General features: G+C 39.4%; 1 protein-coding gene across 1 annotated transcript; it reads right to left on the reverse strand.

Annotated features, from left to right (window-relative positions):
• Positions 1-15,063: 15,063 nt before the first annotated feature.
• On the reverse strand, positions 15,064-17,079 carry LOC117339905. The gene is made up of 4 exons (XM_033901616.1): positions 16,444-17,079; positions 16,071-16,184; positions 15,620-15,940; positions 15,064-15,496 (listed from the first exon to the last, which is right to left on the reverse strand). The coding sequence occupies exons 1-4, from the start codon at positions 17,044-17,046 to the stop codon at positions 15,113-15,115; spliced, it is 1,422 nt and encodes a 473-aa protein (XP_033757507.1). The 5' UTR covers positions 17,047-17,079; the 3' UTR covers positions 15,064-15,112.
• Between the last annotated feature and the right edge of the window lie 1,668 nt (positions 17,080-18,747).

Genomic DNA, 18,747 nt, shown 5'->3' on the forward strand with positions numbered 1-18,747 from the left:
GTTTAATACGTTTTTACTTTTCTTTTAAATTTTATTTAAAATCTTTTGGGAATTTGGTTTAATTTATTTTAAAATTTTCTTTTAATTTTTTTTAAATTTCTTTACGTTTCCCGGTTTCAACAGTTCGTGTCATCTATATGATATTACATTACAAAAAACTATATTGAAGCCTAACATCTAGGGACAGGCCTATAACCCTGTTGCCAATGGCCACCAGGGCTCAATATGCAACCCCTCCACAACCTTGAGGACATGCATCCTTTCACACCTTACCTGTAAGATGATGATCAGTCTAGCTCTTTTGTGTCCGACACATGGTACACCTGGCCACATGGTGACCTGTCCCCCGGGGTCCAACTATGGTTCATTCTCACTCTGCAAACATTCTGAAATTTACCTGTATTACCTAGCCAGCATGTCACATTTTACATCTGAGTGAGTGAGTTTAAACTATAGCCTGCTCTTACTTTTCATAAAATAATGATTCAAATGGATAAGCCAAATCTTAAAAACCCAAATGTATTAAGTCTACAAATATATATTATGAAAACTTCATCTCAAGAGTTTAAATCAAGCATTTGATGATAGAAGAATTAACAAGTGTCTTGAATGACTGTTATTTTGTGTGTGATCTAAAAAAAAAAAATTTGGACAAAATGACAATTTTAGAAAAGACACAAAAGGAAATATTTTCTGAGCATACAAATGATTACAAAATTCTATCAAACTAGCATGGAATGTGTTTCTTATATCATATCAGTACTGAAACTACACTATTTAATTTTTTCCAAAACTATCCATTTTACCGATGATGGCAAATTTTGTAAATCATCACGTTATATTCAAGACTGGGTTAACTCTTATCCGATGTGGGCAGAGTCTACGACTGGTGTAAAACTTGAAAATGTACCGTAATATAAAGAAATATTGTTACATAACGTTAAGCAACAAAAGATGTAAAACTGAGTTTCCCCATAGCTTTGGTAGGGAATATCTTAGGAAAGAATCACATGCTAAAGACTTGGATGTATGGCTCACTACGAATCTGATATTTTTATTACATGTTAAGAAAGGGGTTGGTAAAGTCATGCCAATGTTTGGATTTTAAAAGCGTAAAATGTTATTCGTTCTGTGTACATTAGTGCAGTTGGATTACTGCTCTGAAATATGGTCATCATATGAAGCAACACTCGTATACCATATTAAAGTAGAACAGAGAAGTTTTTGTTTAAGTTTCTGTGCTTTAAATCAAAATTTGACTATAATAGTCTCTCTTACATGCAAATTTGTACACAATTCAAATTACCTATCTAGTATTTAGACATTGATACATATATCTTTATTCAAATTTATACTGTGTTGTTTGTGTCTTCGGCAGTATGCTTCAGTGAGGTAGCTCTATAAAGCGGCAAAAGATCCGGCCTATCACAAGGAGACTTAACACAAACATACCACAGCCTCCCAAAACAAACATACCCACTTACCACACGCATGCATGTCGCACGCACGGGAGGCCGTCTTTAAATGACCGTAGCTGTTAATAGGACGTTACCAAACCAAACCAAACCAAACATAGCCTGCTTGATTAAACATTGACAGGAGCATTTTTAGTTTTTAGTTCCACATCGTTTTTAGCTCACCTGCCCGAAGGGCAAATGAGCTGATGCCGTGGTGCGGCGTCCGTCGTCCGTCCGTCCGGCGTCAGCTTTTTCATTTAAACAACTTCTTCTCAATAACCAAGAGGCCCAGGGACTTGATATTAGGCCTGTAGCATGCTGGGGTGAAGGGCTACAAAGTTTGTTCAAATAAATGGCCTTGACCTACATTCAAGGTCACATGGGTCAAATAGGCTATAATCTTCAAACAACTTCTTCTCAATAACCAAGAGACCCAGGGACTTGGTATTGGGTCTGTAGCATGCTTGGGTGAAGGGCTACAAAGTTTGTTCAAATGAATGACCTTGACCTTCATTCAAGGTCACATGGGTCAAATAGGCTAAAATCTTTAAACGACTTCTCAATAACCAAGAGGCCCAAGGACTCGATATTGGGCCTGTAGCATGCTAGGGTGAAGGGCTACAAAGTTTGTTCAAATGAATGACCTTGACCTTCATTCAAGGTCACATTGGTCAAATAGGCTGTAATCTTCAAACGACTTCTCAATAACCCTTATTTGTGGAGTTATTCCTCTTTGATGATTTTACTTCGGGCACATATGGTGTCCGGACCATAACTCCAGTACTACTCGACCCAGGCTCTCCATACTTGACACAAATATACATCTTGATGAGCCGAAATGTCGCATACCAAAATCATGCCCCTTACCCCCGTATTTGTGGAGTTATTCCCCTTTGATGATTTTACTTGTCCGGACGATAACTCCAATACTACTCGACCCAGACTCTCCTTTCTTGACACAAATATACATCTTGATAAGCCGGAGTGCTGCATACCAAAATCATGCCCCTTACCCCCATATTTGTGGAGTTCTTCCCCTTTGATGATGATTTTACTTGTCCGGACCATAACTCCAATACTACTCGACCCAGGCTCTCCATACTTGACACAAATATACAATTTGATGAGCCGGGGTGTCGCATACCAAAATCATGACCCTTACCCCCGTATTTGCAGGGTTATTCCACTTTGATGATTTTGTAATTGCTCACCATTCACTTAATAATGGTATTAGGAAGCTGATTCTTTGCAAAGAGGTTCTTTTAATGTATATATTCTGTATATAAAAATGTGAACTAATTTTTGTGTTGTTGTGTCTAAACCAAGGTTTCCCATATTTGCAACATATACATCTCATCATTTAAAGTTGCCCTTCGGTTTCGACTACACACCATTATGTGTATCAATATCTCCTTCCAACTTCCCAACAATGATATTTCATTTTAAAGCATTACAACCTGTGAAACTACCCCCTTCCAAGTGTCAAATACTGCGGCGGGCGTATGTTGTGACCCTCCAACGGGCCCTTGTTATGAGATATTTTGGGTCAAACATGCCAAAATCGTCATTTTGACCGAGAGGTTCTGTTTAAATCGCCCTCAAAATTCAGAAAAGAATTCAGAGATATATACAATACACATACAGAGAGATAAATGTTTCCTGAAGAAAACGGCCTGTTAGTTTTCCGATATCTTCAGCAGAACGGTCACTAGATTGTTTTGAAAATGGCCTTCTCAGTATTTTTCCACTCGACTGGGGTATTTCCCTATAAATAGGCTGCCTGTTTTTTTGATGCAAGACCGGGCGTTTCCTTTTCCGTTTAGCACGGTTGAACAGATGGACCGGATCGGCATACAGAGTTGGATCAACTGGTTTTATATTTGTTCTGCGTGAGTCATCTTGATGATGTCTTTTAAAGCCTGCATTGATGTATGAAGTTTATACGTCATAGAAATTATTAACACATTTGGTTTGGACGGCTTGTCCGCATATACATGTATAAAGGAAAACTATAGAATAACGCCATCCTGAACTTATCGGGTATTGTCGCTGAAATGATTCCCCGAGGAGTTCCGGATGAAATAACACCGGGGACTTCACGCCGCTTACTCGTTCAACGCCAGGCTTTAGCTGCAGTCTAAGTGAGTTGTATTACATTTTCCCGTCAGGACCAGGACTTTTTAATATCATGTCATATTAAAAGTGATATTGGAGGTTATAGCTGTTCTACTATGACCAATTTTGTTGCTTTACAGGATCAGTATTCATCGTCAGCCCAGACCAGCGGCAGCGTTCAATTCTTTTCGATAACAATATAAACTCGTACTGAGTCGTAGGCTTCCGGTAAGCCGAGTGTAAAGGTTACGTGTCCATTAACGTTTTATAGGCAGGCGACGTTAAAATATGTAATATTTAATGTCTTTATTGTTTGTCTGTTTAGTGAAATTACTGTGTCGTTAGTTGATGCTTTGTGTCTTGATCAGCTGATATTTGTTTATGTTGAGGAGCAAGGACGTTTCGTTCCGGCTTTCCCCCACCTCTAAACCTGGCACGTCCTTAAATGACCTTGGCTGTTAATTGGACGTTAAACCAAATACACCAAGTTTATTAATATTATATTTATCGCAGAAGTATAGAAAAGTTTGAAAAGTTATCCTGCAGAAGAAAAAGGAAGCTGACAATAAGGCCGGTATGTGCTGTCGTGGTTGTTTCTTTGGTCAAGACCACTTTACCCTTATTGCTCTGGATGACATGCAACGGGCCTCTTGTATGTTGTTCAATCAGGTAGTAACCAACTACTACAAGGGGACCCAGCCTCAGACTTAGAGATGCTACTTATTTTTCAGAAACCGGGCAAACTGGTTTACACTGCTACTGTGTACCTTATAAGAAGTTTAAAACATTCATTTAAAAAACATCATTATTTATTTTGCTTGGTAAGCTTCATTTTCATAAATTATTGCTCCATTTCCTGGATGGCATGTGGACAGACAGGCCTCCTGCATGTTGTTCAAAGGTAGTCACTAACTACTACAAGGAGACCCTGCCTCCAACTGACTCAGCTGGCTATTCACAGGGTGATAAACAAAGCTAACAAAGCAAATATATATAAGAGTAAGAGATAATTGCCACTTAATTTTCAGAAACTGGGCAAACTGGTGTACACTGCTACCCGATAAAAGGTTGAAAAAAAGTTATTTAAAAATAAAAACATGATTTATTATGCATGGTTAAGCTTCCTTTACATGAATTATTGTTCAAATTCACATCAAACAATTTAAAACTTGCTAATTACCTAATTTTCATCCTGCAAAAATGGGATTTTCCTCGCGCAAGTGTGATTTATTAACAATTTTCTCCAGGATTAATATTGGGGCCAGTCAATTTCCATAAAATCTTGGATATTCCTATCTGAAAGAATTAATCCTATTTTTTTCGAGGATATTTGTCCAAATTTAGATATTATCGGATTGCAATGAAATTTCGTATGTAGGTACATCATGGGACACCGGTCCCTCTGGTCACCTCAGTTTCACGTTTTACCAAAATGGTCGCCATTTCCTGGCCTCTGATTGGTCCAAATTTAGATATTGCCTGATTTCAATAAAATATGGGTATTATGGGACAGCAAATTCAACTTTATGGGTTTCATTTCCTTGGCAACAAGATAGTTTTACGTCCTATTAAAAGCCAGGGTCATTTAAGGACGTGCCTGGTTTTGGTGGTGGAGGAAAGCTGGAGTACTCGGAGAAAAACAACCGACCTACGGTCAGTACCAGGAAACTGCCCCACGTGGGTTTCGAACTCGCAACCCTGAGATGGACAGCTAGTGATAAAATGTTGGGACACCTTAACCACCCGGCCCGCGCGCCCCAACAATAAACAGTCTTCTCATTGGTTGAAATTTAGATATTGAGCGATTTTGATGAAAATTGCTGAAACAGAGTTATCGCCCCTCACTACGCTTCATTTTTTCGGTGACATCCTTCAGGTGTCACCCAACTAGTAACGACTGTTGTGGAAAAGCTTACATTTTTTCCGTGCGGTGTTTAAACCCATTGTGTCTCGCTAGACAGATACACCGGCTGCTATACTGCCTATGGCTGTGTACGATGTGTTTCTGTCAGAGCATATGTATCCGATTGTGACATTTTCCAGGTGCATGCGTCCTGATATTAAATATCTGCTCGAAATGTATATCATATACGTAAAAGTGTCATTCCAGGGGGACTATATTTTTGAGATACCTAAGTAATTAGCCTTATTTATGCTTTTTATGGTTATGATCCTAGTGTATATAATACATTTTCATTGTCACCATTTTGATTGCCATTTTCAATCATATACGTCGTCTGAGTTCTCTAGTTACGAGTGTAGAACATGAATATATATACATGTACACTGTATATTAAAAGAAAATGAATATGTAAAGCACTGGTCATATACTTTTTGATGTCTTTAATTAGGGCCCCGCATCGAGAGATGCGGGTGCCCTATAGTAATCAGGTTGTCCGTCTGTCCGTCTGTCTGTCTGTCTGTCCGTCCGTCTGTCCGTTTTTTTTCTTCTGCACAAAAATGATGGAAGGAGATGAAGGAGATGAAGGATTTGTATCAAATTGAAACTGATGATTCCTCATGCATCCTAGTATTTCATGCAAATCGGATTCAAAATGGCTGTTAGGCGGCCATATTGGATTTTAACATTAACATGAAAATACTGGATCTTTGTTGTTTTTAACTGTTCACTATTCGATTATGCAAAGTTGTCAAGAAATAAACCAAGAGTTAACTGACAGAATGATCAAACTCATAGTTCAAGGTCACAAGTTCAAAGGTCAACGGTCAAGGTCATCCTGGGTCGGCTTCAAAATGCCAGGTAATCGACCCTTTTGGATTTTAGCAGTCAAAACAATTTTGACATTTTCTTATCAATGAATGATCTTGTTCTCAATTGGAAACTTTGATTGCTTCAACAATTTAAATTCGTTTGAAGGATTTAAAAGGTCTAAAATTGTCATTTACTTTTTTTTTAGAAAAGGAATGTAATCCTATCATTCAAAAGGCTTTATTCAACACAAATCATCTAATAACATGAAATGTTTGTGCTTACTTATTTTTCCGACGTGATATCACCATCAACTGCTCCTATACTAATAACCTAAGTTGAATATAATATTATATAACTTATTGTAGTTTGTACTAATAACCTGGTTAATTATATAAATTTCCCATTGAAGTTTGTACTTATAACCTGGTTAATCTTATAACCTGATTGATTTTAATTTGTAGCAATAACCAGGTTAACTGTAATTTTGTTTAATAAATAACCTGGTTTATTAGGGCCCCGCATCGAAGATGTGGTGCCCTATAGTAATCAGGTTGTCTGTCTGTCTGTCCGTCCGTCTGTCCGTTTTTTTTCTTTTGCGCCAAATTATTGACAAGAGTTGAAGGATTTCGGTGAAAATTGGTACCACTTACAAAACCGTCTGTTGCCATGGTAACAAATGGAGGTTTCTGATTGGTTGAAATTTCTACATTGTATATTGTTCGATTTCGGTGAAAATTGGTACATAGTGGTTTTTAGGGAAGCCAAACACAATGGTACCACTTATGAAACCGTCTGTTGCCATGGTAACAAATGGAGGTTTCTGATTGGTTGAAATTATTGGGAATTTTCGAGTTGATTTTGGGGAAAAAATCAGGCTAAAACGCATTGAGAATGGGGTCGTTTGGCGCACCCAGTTATATAGGCAGGAAAAACACTGACAATAATTATTACATTTACCCTGAAGGGTCAGACACATAGCGGGGCCCTTTCTGACGTGTCAGTGTTCTAGTTGCGTGTGTTATAAGCAGTTAACAGGTTTGTGTACATGTATTTTAAATATAAACCATGATTCTGAAAAAGAGGTCGAGCCGGCTATTACTCAATGACCTTTATATTCTAAAGAAACATATATCAAATAAAACGTGATAGTAGTAAATGTGAAGCCTGTATGTACTTCTTCATACTGAATATACCAATTATAGTGTACATTTATTTTTTCATTTTTATGCATATCATAATACAGGAGTTATTTGCTTAACAAAAAAATTGCCCATGGCCAGGCTGTCCTACTGTAGTGTGCTACCCAAGACAGTTTTACGTCCTATTAAAAGCCAGGGTCAGTTAAGGACGTGCCTGGTTTTGGTGGTGGAGGAAAGCTGGAGTACCCGGAGAAAACCCACCGACCTACGGTCAGTACCAGGTAACTGCCCAACGTGGGTTTCGAACTCGCAACTCTGAGATGGACAGCTAGTGATAAAATTTTGGGACACCTTAACCACTCGGCCCCCGCGCCCCAACAATAAACAGTCTTCTCATTGGTTGAAATTTAGATATTAAGCGATTTTGATGACAACTGTTGTGGAAAAGCTTGCATTTTTTCCCGTTTCTGTGTACGATGTGTTTCTGTCAGAGCATATGTATACGATTTTGACATGTTCCCGGTGCATGTGTACGATGTGTTTCTGTCAGAGCATATCTATGCGATTTTGACATTTTCCCGGTGCATGCGTCCTGATATTAAATATCTGCTCGAAATGTATATCATATACGTACAGGTGTCATTCCATTGGAACTATATTTTTGAGATACCTAAGTAATTAGCCTAATTTATGCTTTTAACGGTGCATGTGCCGTGATATTAAATGTCTGCTCGAAAATGTATATCATATGCGTAAAGGTGTCATTCCAGTGGAGCTATATTTTGAGATACCTAAGTGATTAGCCTAATTTATGCTTTTTATGGTTTTGATCCTAGTGTATATATTAAATTTGTATTGTCACCATTTTGATGGCCATTTTCAATTATATCCTTGTCTGAGTTATCTTGTTACGAGTGTGATTAAATTACTGTCGGGAATTAGTCATGCGGTTGACGACGGCATTGCAACATTTCCTTCTGACCATAATTGGATGGTTGTAAAACCAAGGGTCGAAAAAGGTGAACAGCCTAAAGCTGTTTTATGAAGGCCATCGAGTGATAGCTGTCGCGATTTGAATTAAAAATCCATGAATCAGTTTGCTGCTTACAACACACATTTTTAATTACCATTCAAATACACATTTGTATGCTGCATCATGAATATATAAACAGTGCGATATATAGATCTGTTATTCTAATATATACATATTTATTTTCGAATGCTATTAAACCATTTCATAGCAGATATTTACATCTGTAAATTTTTCAGCAGGATTAAACTGCGACATCACGTGGAAGTTCCTGATGGTCAAAGAGTCAAACTCGGTATCAAGACAATCCCGCTTTTAAGACCACTTTCACTCAGTCCCCCAGGTGGTCTAAACAGAACGGTAACAGGGCCCAATATGTAAAATAGAGGTAGTTCACTTAAATCACTACTAGTCATGAAGTTATGAATGGATTTGAACCAAAATTAGTCAGAAATATTCTTGGGAGAAGGGGGACAGATGTTGCATAAATGGTTACTCTGACCCCCAATGGGCTAGAGGGACGGGGTCAAATAGGGGGAAAAGAGGGTAATTCCTCTAAATCGCAACTTGTTATGAAGTTATGAATGGATTTGAACCCAATTTAGTCAGAAACATTCTTTAAAAAAGGGGAACATATTTTGCATAAATGGTTGCTCTAACTCCCAAGGGGCCAAATTGGCGGGCCGAATAGGGGAAATAGAGGTAATTCCTTTAAATCGCTACAAGTCATTAAGTTTTGAATGGATTTGAACTTAGTTTAGTCAGACACATCCTTGGGGGAATGGAGATAATTCCTTTAAATCGCTACAAGTCATTAAGTTTTGAATGGATTTGAACTTAATTTAGTCAGACACATCCTTGGGGGAATGGGAATAGATTTTGCATAAATGGTGGCTCTAACCCCAAAGGCACCAAAGAGGCAGGGCCCAATATGTAAATTAGAGGTACACACCTTCCGGTTGATGGACAATGGTGCAGAGATAGATGTCAGTCTCTGGAGAGACTTGGCGAAGGTGCCATGCACTTCGCTTGGGACAGTATGTGGAGGTCAGCCAGTGCTTGACTGTCGAATGGGACAAGAAACCCCAGCTCAACTCCACCAGAAAAACCGTCATAACAGTAGTACACTAACTAGGAATACTTGTAAGTGACCTTAGCCACCGTTATGTGTACTCTTAATTGACAAACTTCGATATCTGTCCATCACTTATATTTTAGGACACTTTTTTTGTGAAAATTGCTGGGGCAATAAGCTCTACTATCTAAATGTGAATTGGGGTTTGTAAATCTAAGCTCAATGGTCAAGATGGCTGCCTGTCGGCCATGTTGTTTTCCGATCAGTCCCAAAATGAAATATGCATAACTATGCACCAAAGGGAACCTACATATAAAATTTAAGAAATATCCCTTCAGTACTTTCTCAGAAATAGCGATAACAAACTTCAATGGTCAAAATCCAAGATGGCTGTCTGTCGGCCATGTTGTTTTCCGATCGGTCCGAAAATGCATTATGCATAACTATGCACCAAGGGGAACCTAAATATGAAATTTGAGAAGGATCCCTTCAGTACTTTCTTAGAAATAGCGATAACATACTTCAATGGTCAAAATCCAAGATGGCTGCCGGTCGGCCATGTTGTTTTCCGATCCATCCCAAAATGCAATATGCATAACAACAGACCAAGGGGAACCTACATATGAAATTTTAGAAAGATCCCTTCAGCACTTTCTCAGAAATAGCGATAACATACTTCAATGGTCAAAATCCAAGATGGCTGCCTGTCGGCCATGTTGTTTTCCGATCAGTCCCAAAATGCAATATGCATAACTAAGCACCAAGGGAAACCTACATATGAAATTTGAGAAAAGTCCCTTCAGTACTTTCTTAGCAATAGGGATAACAAACTTCAATGGTCAAAATCCAAGATGGCTGCCTGTCGGCCATGTTGTTTTTCGATAAGTTCAAAATGCACATGCATAACTACAGACCAAGGAGAACCTTCTTATGAAATTGGAGAAGGATCCCTTCAGTACTTTCTTAGAAATAGCGATAACATACTTCAATGGTCAAAATCCAAGATGGCTGCCGGTCGGCCATGTTGTTTTCCGATCCATCCCAAAATGCAATATGCATAACAACAGACCAAGGGGAACCTACACATGAAATTTTAGAAAGATCCCTTCAGCACTTTCTCAGAAATAGCGATAACATACTTCAATGGTCAAAATCCAAGATGGCTGCCTGTCGGCCATGTTGTTTTCCGATCAGTCCCAAAATGCAATATATATAACTAGGCACCAAGGGGAACCTACATATGAAATTTGAGAAAAATCCCTTCAGTACTTTCTTAGCAATAGCGATAACAATCTTCAATGGTCAAAATCCAAGATGGCTGCATGTCGGCCATGTTGTTTTCAGATCGGTCCGAAAATGCAATATGCATAACTATGCACCAAGGGAAACCTACATATGAAATTTGAGAAAAAATCCCTTCAGTACTTTCTTAGCAATAGCGATAACAATCTTCAATGGTCCAAATCCAAGATGGCTGCCTGTCGGCCATGTTGTTTTTCGATAAGTTCAAAATGCACATGAATAACTACAGACCAAGGAGAACCTTCTTATGAAATTGGAGAAGGATCCCTTCAGCACTTTCTCAGAAATAGCGATAACAAACTTCAATTGTCAAAATCCAAGATGGCTGCCTGTCAGCCATGTTGTTTTCCGATCGGTCTTAAAATGCAATATGCATAACAACAGACCAAGGGGAACCAACATATGAAATTTGAGAAGGATCCCTTCAGTACTTTCTCAGAAATAGCGATAACAATCTTCAATGTTCAAAATCCAAGATGGCTGCCTGTCGGCCATGTTGTTTTCCGATCAGTCCCAAAATGCAAAATGCATAACTAGGCACCAAGGGGAACCTACATATATAATTTGAGAAATATCCCTTCAGTACTTTCTCAGAAATAGCGATAACAAACTTCAATGGTCAAAATCCAATATGGCTGCCTGTCGGCCATGTTGTTTTCCGATCGGTCCGAAAATGCAATATGGATAACTATGCACCAAGGGGAACCTAAATATGAAATTTGAGAAGGATTCCTTCAGTACTTTCTCAGAAATAGCGATAACATACTTCAATGGTCCAAATCCAAGATGGCTGCCTGTCGACCATGTTGTTTTCCGATCAGTCCCAAAATGCAAAATGCATAACTAGGCACCAAGGGGAACCTACATATATAATTTGAGAAATATCCCTTCAGAACTTTCTCAGAAATAGCGATAACAAACTTCAATGGTCAAAATCCAAGATGGCTGCCTGTCGGCCATGTTGTTTTCCGATCAGTCCCAAAATGCAATATGCTTAACTAGGCACCAAGGGAAACCTACATATAAAATTTGAGAAAAATCCCTTCAGTACTTTCTTAGAAATAGCGATAACAATCTTCAATGGTCAAAATCCAAGATGGCTGCCTGTCGGCCATGTTGTTTTCCGATCAGTCCCAAAATGCAATATGCATAACTAGCCACAAAGGGAAACCTACATAGAAAATTTGAAAAGGATCCATTCAGTACTTTCTCAGAAATAGCGATAACAAACTTCAATGGTCAAAATCCAAGATGGCTGCTTTTCGGCCATGTTGTTTTCCGATCGGTCCCAAAATGCAATATGCATAACTTGGGACCAAGTGGAACCTAAATATGAAATTTGAGAAGAATCCCTTCAGTACTGTGTCAGAAATAGCGATAACAAGAATTGTTTACGGACGGACGGAGGGTTTGGTTTGGTTTATTTTGTTTAACGTCCTATTAACAGCTAAGGTCATTTAAGGACGGCCTCCCGTGCGTGCGACATGCATGCGTGTGGTGAATGCGTATGTGTGTTTTGGGAGGCTGCGGTATGTTCGTGTTAAGTCTCCTTGTGATAGGCCGGAACTTTTGCCGATTTATAGTGCTACCTCACTGAAGTATACTACCGAAGACACCCAGCAGCACACCCCACCCGGTCACATTATACTGACAACGGGCGAACCAGTCGTCCCACTCCAAATATGCTGAGCGCTAAGCAGGAGTAGCAACTACCATTTTTAAACACTCTGGTATGTCTCGGCTAGGGGACAGGGACGGACCACGGACGCAAGGCGATTTGAATAGCTAAAAATGGTAGTTGCTACTTCTGCTTAGCGCTCAGCGTATTTGGAGTGGGACGACTGGTTGGCCCGTTGTCAGTATAATGTGACCGGGTGGGGTGTGCTGCTGGATGTCTTCGGCAGTATGCTTCAGTGAGATAGCACTTTAAATCGGCAAAAGTTCCGGCCTATCACAAGGAGACTTAACACGAACATACCGCAGCCACCCAAAACACACATACGTAATCACCACACGCATGGGAGGCCGTCCTTAAATGACCTTAGATGTTAATAGGACGTTAAACAAAATAAACCAAACCAAACCAAAACATACCTAAAACATACCTAAAACAAATTTACAAATTGATGATCCAACAACACAAAAACATTTATCAATACGCTTGGGTCAAATACCAACACACCGAGGACAAATCACGAATTCCAAACAATTGCAAATGCAATTAACAAATCAGATAGTCCGCAACAGAGCATGGACAGTTGAAGGTATCGCAAATGAAAAAACCTCGGATCTCGGCAAAGTGAATCTAAAGCATCTCATCGTAAACACCATGGTGAAAGCTCGAACAATTCAAAACGCAACGAAAGCAATAGACTAAGTAATCAACATGCACAAACTAGATTGGGCAACAAAGCGCTAGAAAAAGAAACAGGTACGAGATAGGGTCGACATGAACTTGGAAACATATTACTACCCTTAAAGTACTATTAATAAAACAATCGGTAAGGATGTGGGGACACGCTATATGGGTCAGCTCAACAAAACACAGCCAAATTTTGCTTCAACGACGGTTGGAGTAATGATAGCATCTTCACGGGAACCAAACAAGGAAGAAAAGTTAACTCTAAAAATCAGATTTCCAAACACAGTTGACAAGATGATATCAAAATCTCGCAAAGCCGATGTTGTTGGCACGATGAGAACACTGCAAGCAAACGACAACATACAAAAGAAATTAAATCCGTTAGACTTTAGTAACGATACTCAGTTGACATTTGACAGGTTTGGAAAAAAGAACAACACACAAAGCACAATTACGAAACTGGGATCAAAGTATATATCAGGATCTAAACACAAGGAACAACTAAAGTTGGTCGTCAACTTCAAACCTCGACTTTTCATCACAAATAAAAAGAAAATAAGGGTGATTTCAAATACACAAAACAATTTAGGTAACGGAAATTCAAATCAATTTCCACAAGGAACAGACTACAAGTCACCAGAAACGTTTGAAAAAATGGGAAGAAACACAGTTCGAGTCTGCCCTGCAGGTAGGGCGTAAGAATTGTACCTGCTGCACCCATTGCATGATCGTAAGAGGCGACTAAATTTGGGATCTTATCTTTTCTCTTCTTTCTTGATAACTTTCTTCTTCCTAATGTCTCCCTTGACAATGCCTCACTCGTGGCCTTTAGTTGAGCGTTCGCCGCTGTGAGGAAGGCTTTGGGTTCTGTCCCCTAGCCGAGACATACCAGAGTCTTTAAAAATAGTAGTTGCTACTCCTGCTTAGCGCTCAGCATATTTGGATTGGGACGACTGGTTCGCCCGTTGTCAGTATAATGTTACCGGGTGGGGTGTGCTGCTGGGTGTCTTCGGCAGTATGCTTCAGTGAGGTAGCACTTTAAATCGGCAAAAGTTCCGGCCTATCACAAGGAGACTTAACACGAACATACCGCAGCCTCCCAAAACACACACACTCACCACACTCATACATGTCGCACGCACGGGAGGCCGTCCTTATGTAACAGTGTCATTATTTAATGACATTTGGGTATTATTTAGATTTATCCATTTTTGTACTACTGTGCATGTGGGTCATTCCAGAAAAAAGTGGAAATTTCGGACACAGTTGAAATGGCCGTATTTTGACAGGAATCCTTTAAAGCACTGGTCTATTTCCATCCTCATTCTTCGCCCTGTTAGTTTCAGATGCGAGCAGTGATTCGACACGATGCAGTTTTTCATAAAATGTGTTTATCTGATGGGGACCTGTGATGTTGGGTCATTACCGTAATACTACTTAATTCTTGGTTTATCTATAGGGGATGTTTACATGCAAGAAGTTTTTGTTAGAATTTGATAGAGAACAATGCGGAGAAGAAAAACAAATGAACATAAAATTCATAAAAGAGCACTAAAGAAGAGATAATGGTCATCAAGTGGAGAATTTTTTCACCAGTGCTGTTTTTGACATTTTGTGATCTCGTTGTCACAAAGTCCTTCTTTCATATTCAATTTGTGTTTGAAAGAATATGACGGTTTATAGTAATACAATATTTTGCATATCTTTACTTTGCATTTCCTTAAGATGTGAAAGTAGGAGAAACGTTTTAAATCAATGTACGGTAGTGACATTATGTTACGGTTATGACATGATTGTTACGGTAATGACTAATGACATTATTTTTGCCAAGATATCAAACTTATGCCGAAACAGATGACGCCAATACGAGTTTAGTACAACTCTTCAATTTTTATTTCATGTGTGAAACATCAATTCATTCAGACCAGATCCATATCTATTTCAATGAGAGCCCAAATGTGTGGGTCTATTTCGGAATGCCGTTTCGTGACCTGTCCCGGAGCATCAGGCAACAGAGTAACGATCATCTCTTTGGGGTACCATAGTCGGTCTTCCCTTGCGGGCCAGAAATACCGGTTCCTTCCAATCTTGTGCATCACACTCACCTCTACTTCCTCATCATCATCCACATCGACTATCTTACCAGAAAAGGGAATGTTATCATAAGACACCACGCAGTGTCGGGATATAAGAGACTCGTCTACAACATCAACTTTTACAAGTTTAGCAGAGGGCAGATGGTCGCTGGTTTGGTCTGATGCATGGACGCCGACAGATAAAGGTCCTGGAGCGGCAGATATTTCCTATAATGATACAAAAGATTCAAATATTTCCTAGAATTTGATTCTTTTTAATATAGTTTGAAAAGTATGTGATTGAACACATTCACTGCATGATAATAAAATTCCAGATGTTAAATTCAATACCTGAACTGTTTGATCGTCAATTGGGCCTGGTACATAATCACCAACGGGACCTGGTTCAGAATCAGCAACGGTACCTGGTACATAATCACCAACTGGGCCTGGTACAGAATCACCAACGGGACCTGGTACAGATTCACCCACGGGACCTGGTACAGATTCACCAACTGGGCCTGGTACAGAATCACCAACTGGGCCTGGTGCAGAATCACCAACTGGGCCTGGTGCAGAATCACCAACTGGGCCTGGTACAGATTCACCAACGGGACCTGGTACAGAATCACCAACTGGGCCTGGTGCAGAATCCCTCCCACGGACTGCTTCCTGGATAATATTTGATTTTAACTTAATAAAGGAATGATCATCTATACTTTATTACTACTAGAATTGTAGGCAACAATGGATACTACGTATGAAATAATGCTCTTAAAAATTGTTTTGACGTTTTACTTACCTCTATGTTGAATACTGTGGTACTTGGTGTAAAGCAGACACATTCCAAAAACTCTCCCCCACAGAAGCATGATAGTACTCGATGAAGGACATTACCACGAGTCTTGGTCACCAACTGAAAAGGTTAAAGATTAAGTCTATAATATACACATATATTTGAAGTTCAAATTGACGTACCAAGAACAAATTGTCAAAAAATGTACAGGGCCATTAGCATGCTGGAAGTATAAGCATTGTGTATTTTAGTAGTACATGTCAAGACCTTTCAAGTTAAATACAGATGAGTTATAGATTTATATTTATATAAATACAAATGAGTTTTGAACTTATAGTATATTGTAGTATCCATTATATAAATCGTAAGTAAGTATTACCTGGTGTATCTGCATTGTTTTTGGAATAGGCTTGATGTTGGAGGGAATGTCGGCCTCTATATTGCTGATATCCTCTTCAGAGATTGTGTACAGGGACACTTTGGTTTCTGACGCCAGTCCTTTGATATCTGAGGCACTCATGATGTCCTTGCCAGTTACCAGAACAGATCTGTCTGCAAGCCTCTTCACAGCGGCACCTACACCATCGGCAGCCCCCTTTCCGTGCGCAGCTTCTAGGAAATTCCAAGTTCCTCCCTCGAATCCATACTGGTAGATCTTCTGAGAAAAGAAATACATGTTGTGTTTGTTTCTATACTGAGTTGTTGGCCCGTCACTTATGAAATGTATTCTCTTTGCACCAGATTCTTCCTTCAAGTTTGATATCACTGGGTGTAAATGGGCCCATATAGCTGCAAGACCATGTTTCAGACAATCTGAAGCTGTACAAAATGAAAACGTTTTTTCAGCTACGTATGCGACCCCTGTATGTAGTGATATTTGGCGCTGAGAGGCACCGAAGTGCATGCTCTGGATTTCAGACGAATATTTGCAGTTATAGTTTTCACTGAAGTCTATGTGCATTATTATTTCCTCATGGTTCATTCTGTCTCGTAGAAATCGAAGTGATTGGTACTGGTGACGGATATTGAATATGTGTTGTTACTTTTTGAATGTCCTTCTGCAGTTCTTCTGAAAGAATTCTGAGGGACCCATAATCCGGCTCTTTCACCGTCATGCTAACAGTGGTAGTCGTCGTTTTCCCGTTGGTGGTCTTCTCTCTTTCATGTCGCTGTGATTTCCAGACAGACCATGACACTTGATCATCTCCATTTGTCAGGTCGAAATCTATACTTTGATCCTTACAGGTCTGGCACTCTCTATACATGCACTCTTTATTCTTAGGATCGCATGTAATGGTCTGGATGATAGAATACATTTCATTCGTAGAGAGAACTCCGTGTTGTTTGCATTTTTCTACTTTGAATTTAATATTCTCGTGTATCTTGCATTGGCATGTATCTCTGTCGGTTGCTGTTGGTACCCGGATGTGGAATGGCCTCAGGAAACAAAACAAGCTGTACGACATTTTTCCTGTGTATTCATTAAGGAACTTTGCATACAGGTGCTTCAGGTCATCAGTTAGCAGTCGTATTTGCCTCTTCTCACCTTGTCGAGTGATCGTCGATTTCTTCCCCGCTTTCAGCCTGGTATTGTCGTCCCTCTCAAGAAATGCAGAAACTGCAGCTTTCAGTCTGAGTGGTTTTGTTGGTCTCCGTCTCTCCGTTGGCCTCTTCCCATTGTAATGCTTTGTAATCCCTGTGACTTTCCTGAAGTATGTAAGAAGACGATTCGTCCTCATCATCCTGTATGAGCAAATCAAACTTGATATCATTTGTTTTTCTTTTTGTGATTTCGATTTCATATATCTGTTTTTGATTCTGTCCACTATACTTTGGTGGACCAGAAGAGCCTTCTTTGTTTCGTTCGTCCGTATCATTTCGTCAACTTTCTTGTTCAATGTGCGACTTTTTGATTTCTTGGTTGCTAATCGCTGATACCGCTTTTTGTATTTCGACTTCTGCTTTTGTTCCTTTTGTAATTTGATTTTCAATTTGTAAATATCTCGATATGCCTTTGCCCGGTCTTTCCTAACTTTCTTTCTCCCTGTCCTCTGCAAGGTTTCTGCCCGAGCCGAAGGGACTGCTATATTAGCAGCTGCTGCTTGTGATGGTGACATTGGCGGCGTCTCAATACTTTCCAGCTGTTTTTGCAGATCTTTGTCGTTTTGTCTTTTGTTGCGTTGATTAATTTTCCACTTTCGCCTCTGACTCCTTTGGTCTCTTTCTCCCAAATTGCCAATAGGTTGAATCAATCCTTTCTCTCGTCTTTTCTTATTTCTTTCCCTTTCTTTTCGTTTATATTCTTCGTGTTTCTCGGGATTTTCTCGCTGACGCTCGCGCCATTCCTTGACGCGTCTAGCATTTGCTGCCTTTCCAGAAACCATTGTTCTCCTTGTTTTTGTCTTAAACGTAACAAATCTTTGGTGTTACAAATGGTATTATATGTCTCGCAGACCTTGGTTCCCCAGTCTGGGTACTCGTCGTCCCGTAATATATCGAAAAATACCTTTTCAGTTATTCCCAGACTGATATCAGTTTGGTTAACCAGCGACTTGAAGACTAAAATAAAATAAAACAAAACGCTGTATTAATTTAATTGTAGTCTGTATATTGGAAACCTGTTTATCGCTAACAAGTTTACGATTGGTGATACGATACATATCGATATTACGATATATCATAT

Source organism: Pecten maximus, chromosome 12 (genome assembly GCF_902652985.1).
Source record: "Pecten maximus chromosome 12, xPecMax1.1, whole genome shotgun sequence".
Classification (NCBI taxonomy): domain Eukaryota; kingdom Metazoa; phylum Mollusca; class Bivalvia; order Pectinida; family Pectinidae; genus Pecten; species Pecten maximus.

What these genes read in the sequence shown, in the direction of transcription:
- LOC117339905 (XM_033901616.1), bottom strand. Translation starts at nt 17,046, where the DNA reads ATGAACCATGAGGAAATAATAATGCACATAGACTTCAGTGAAAACTAT. An exon ending in AAACAATGCAGATACACCAG is followed by an intron (nt 16,185 to 16,443) that starts GTAATACTTACT and finishes TAACCTTTTCAG; the next exon opens with TTGGTGACCAAGACTCGTGG. An exon ending in CCACAGTATTCAACATAGAG is followed by an intron (nt 15,941 to 16,070) that starts GTAAGTAAAACG and finishes AATATTATCCAG; the next exon opens with GAAGCAGTCCGTGGGAGGGA.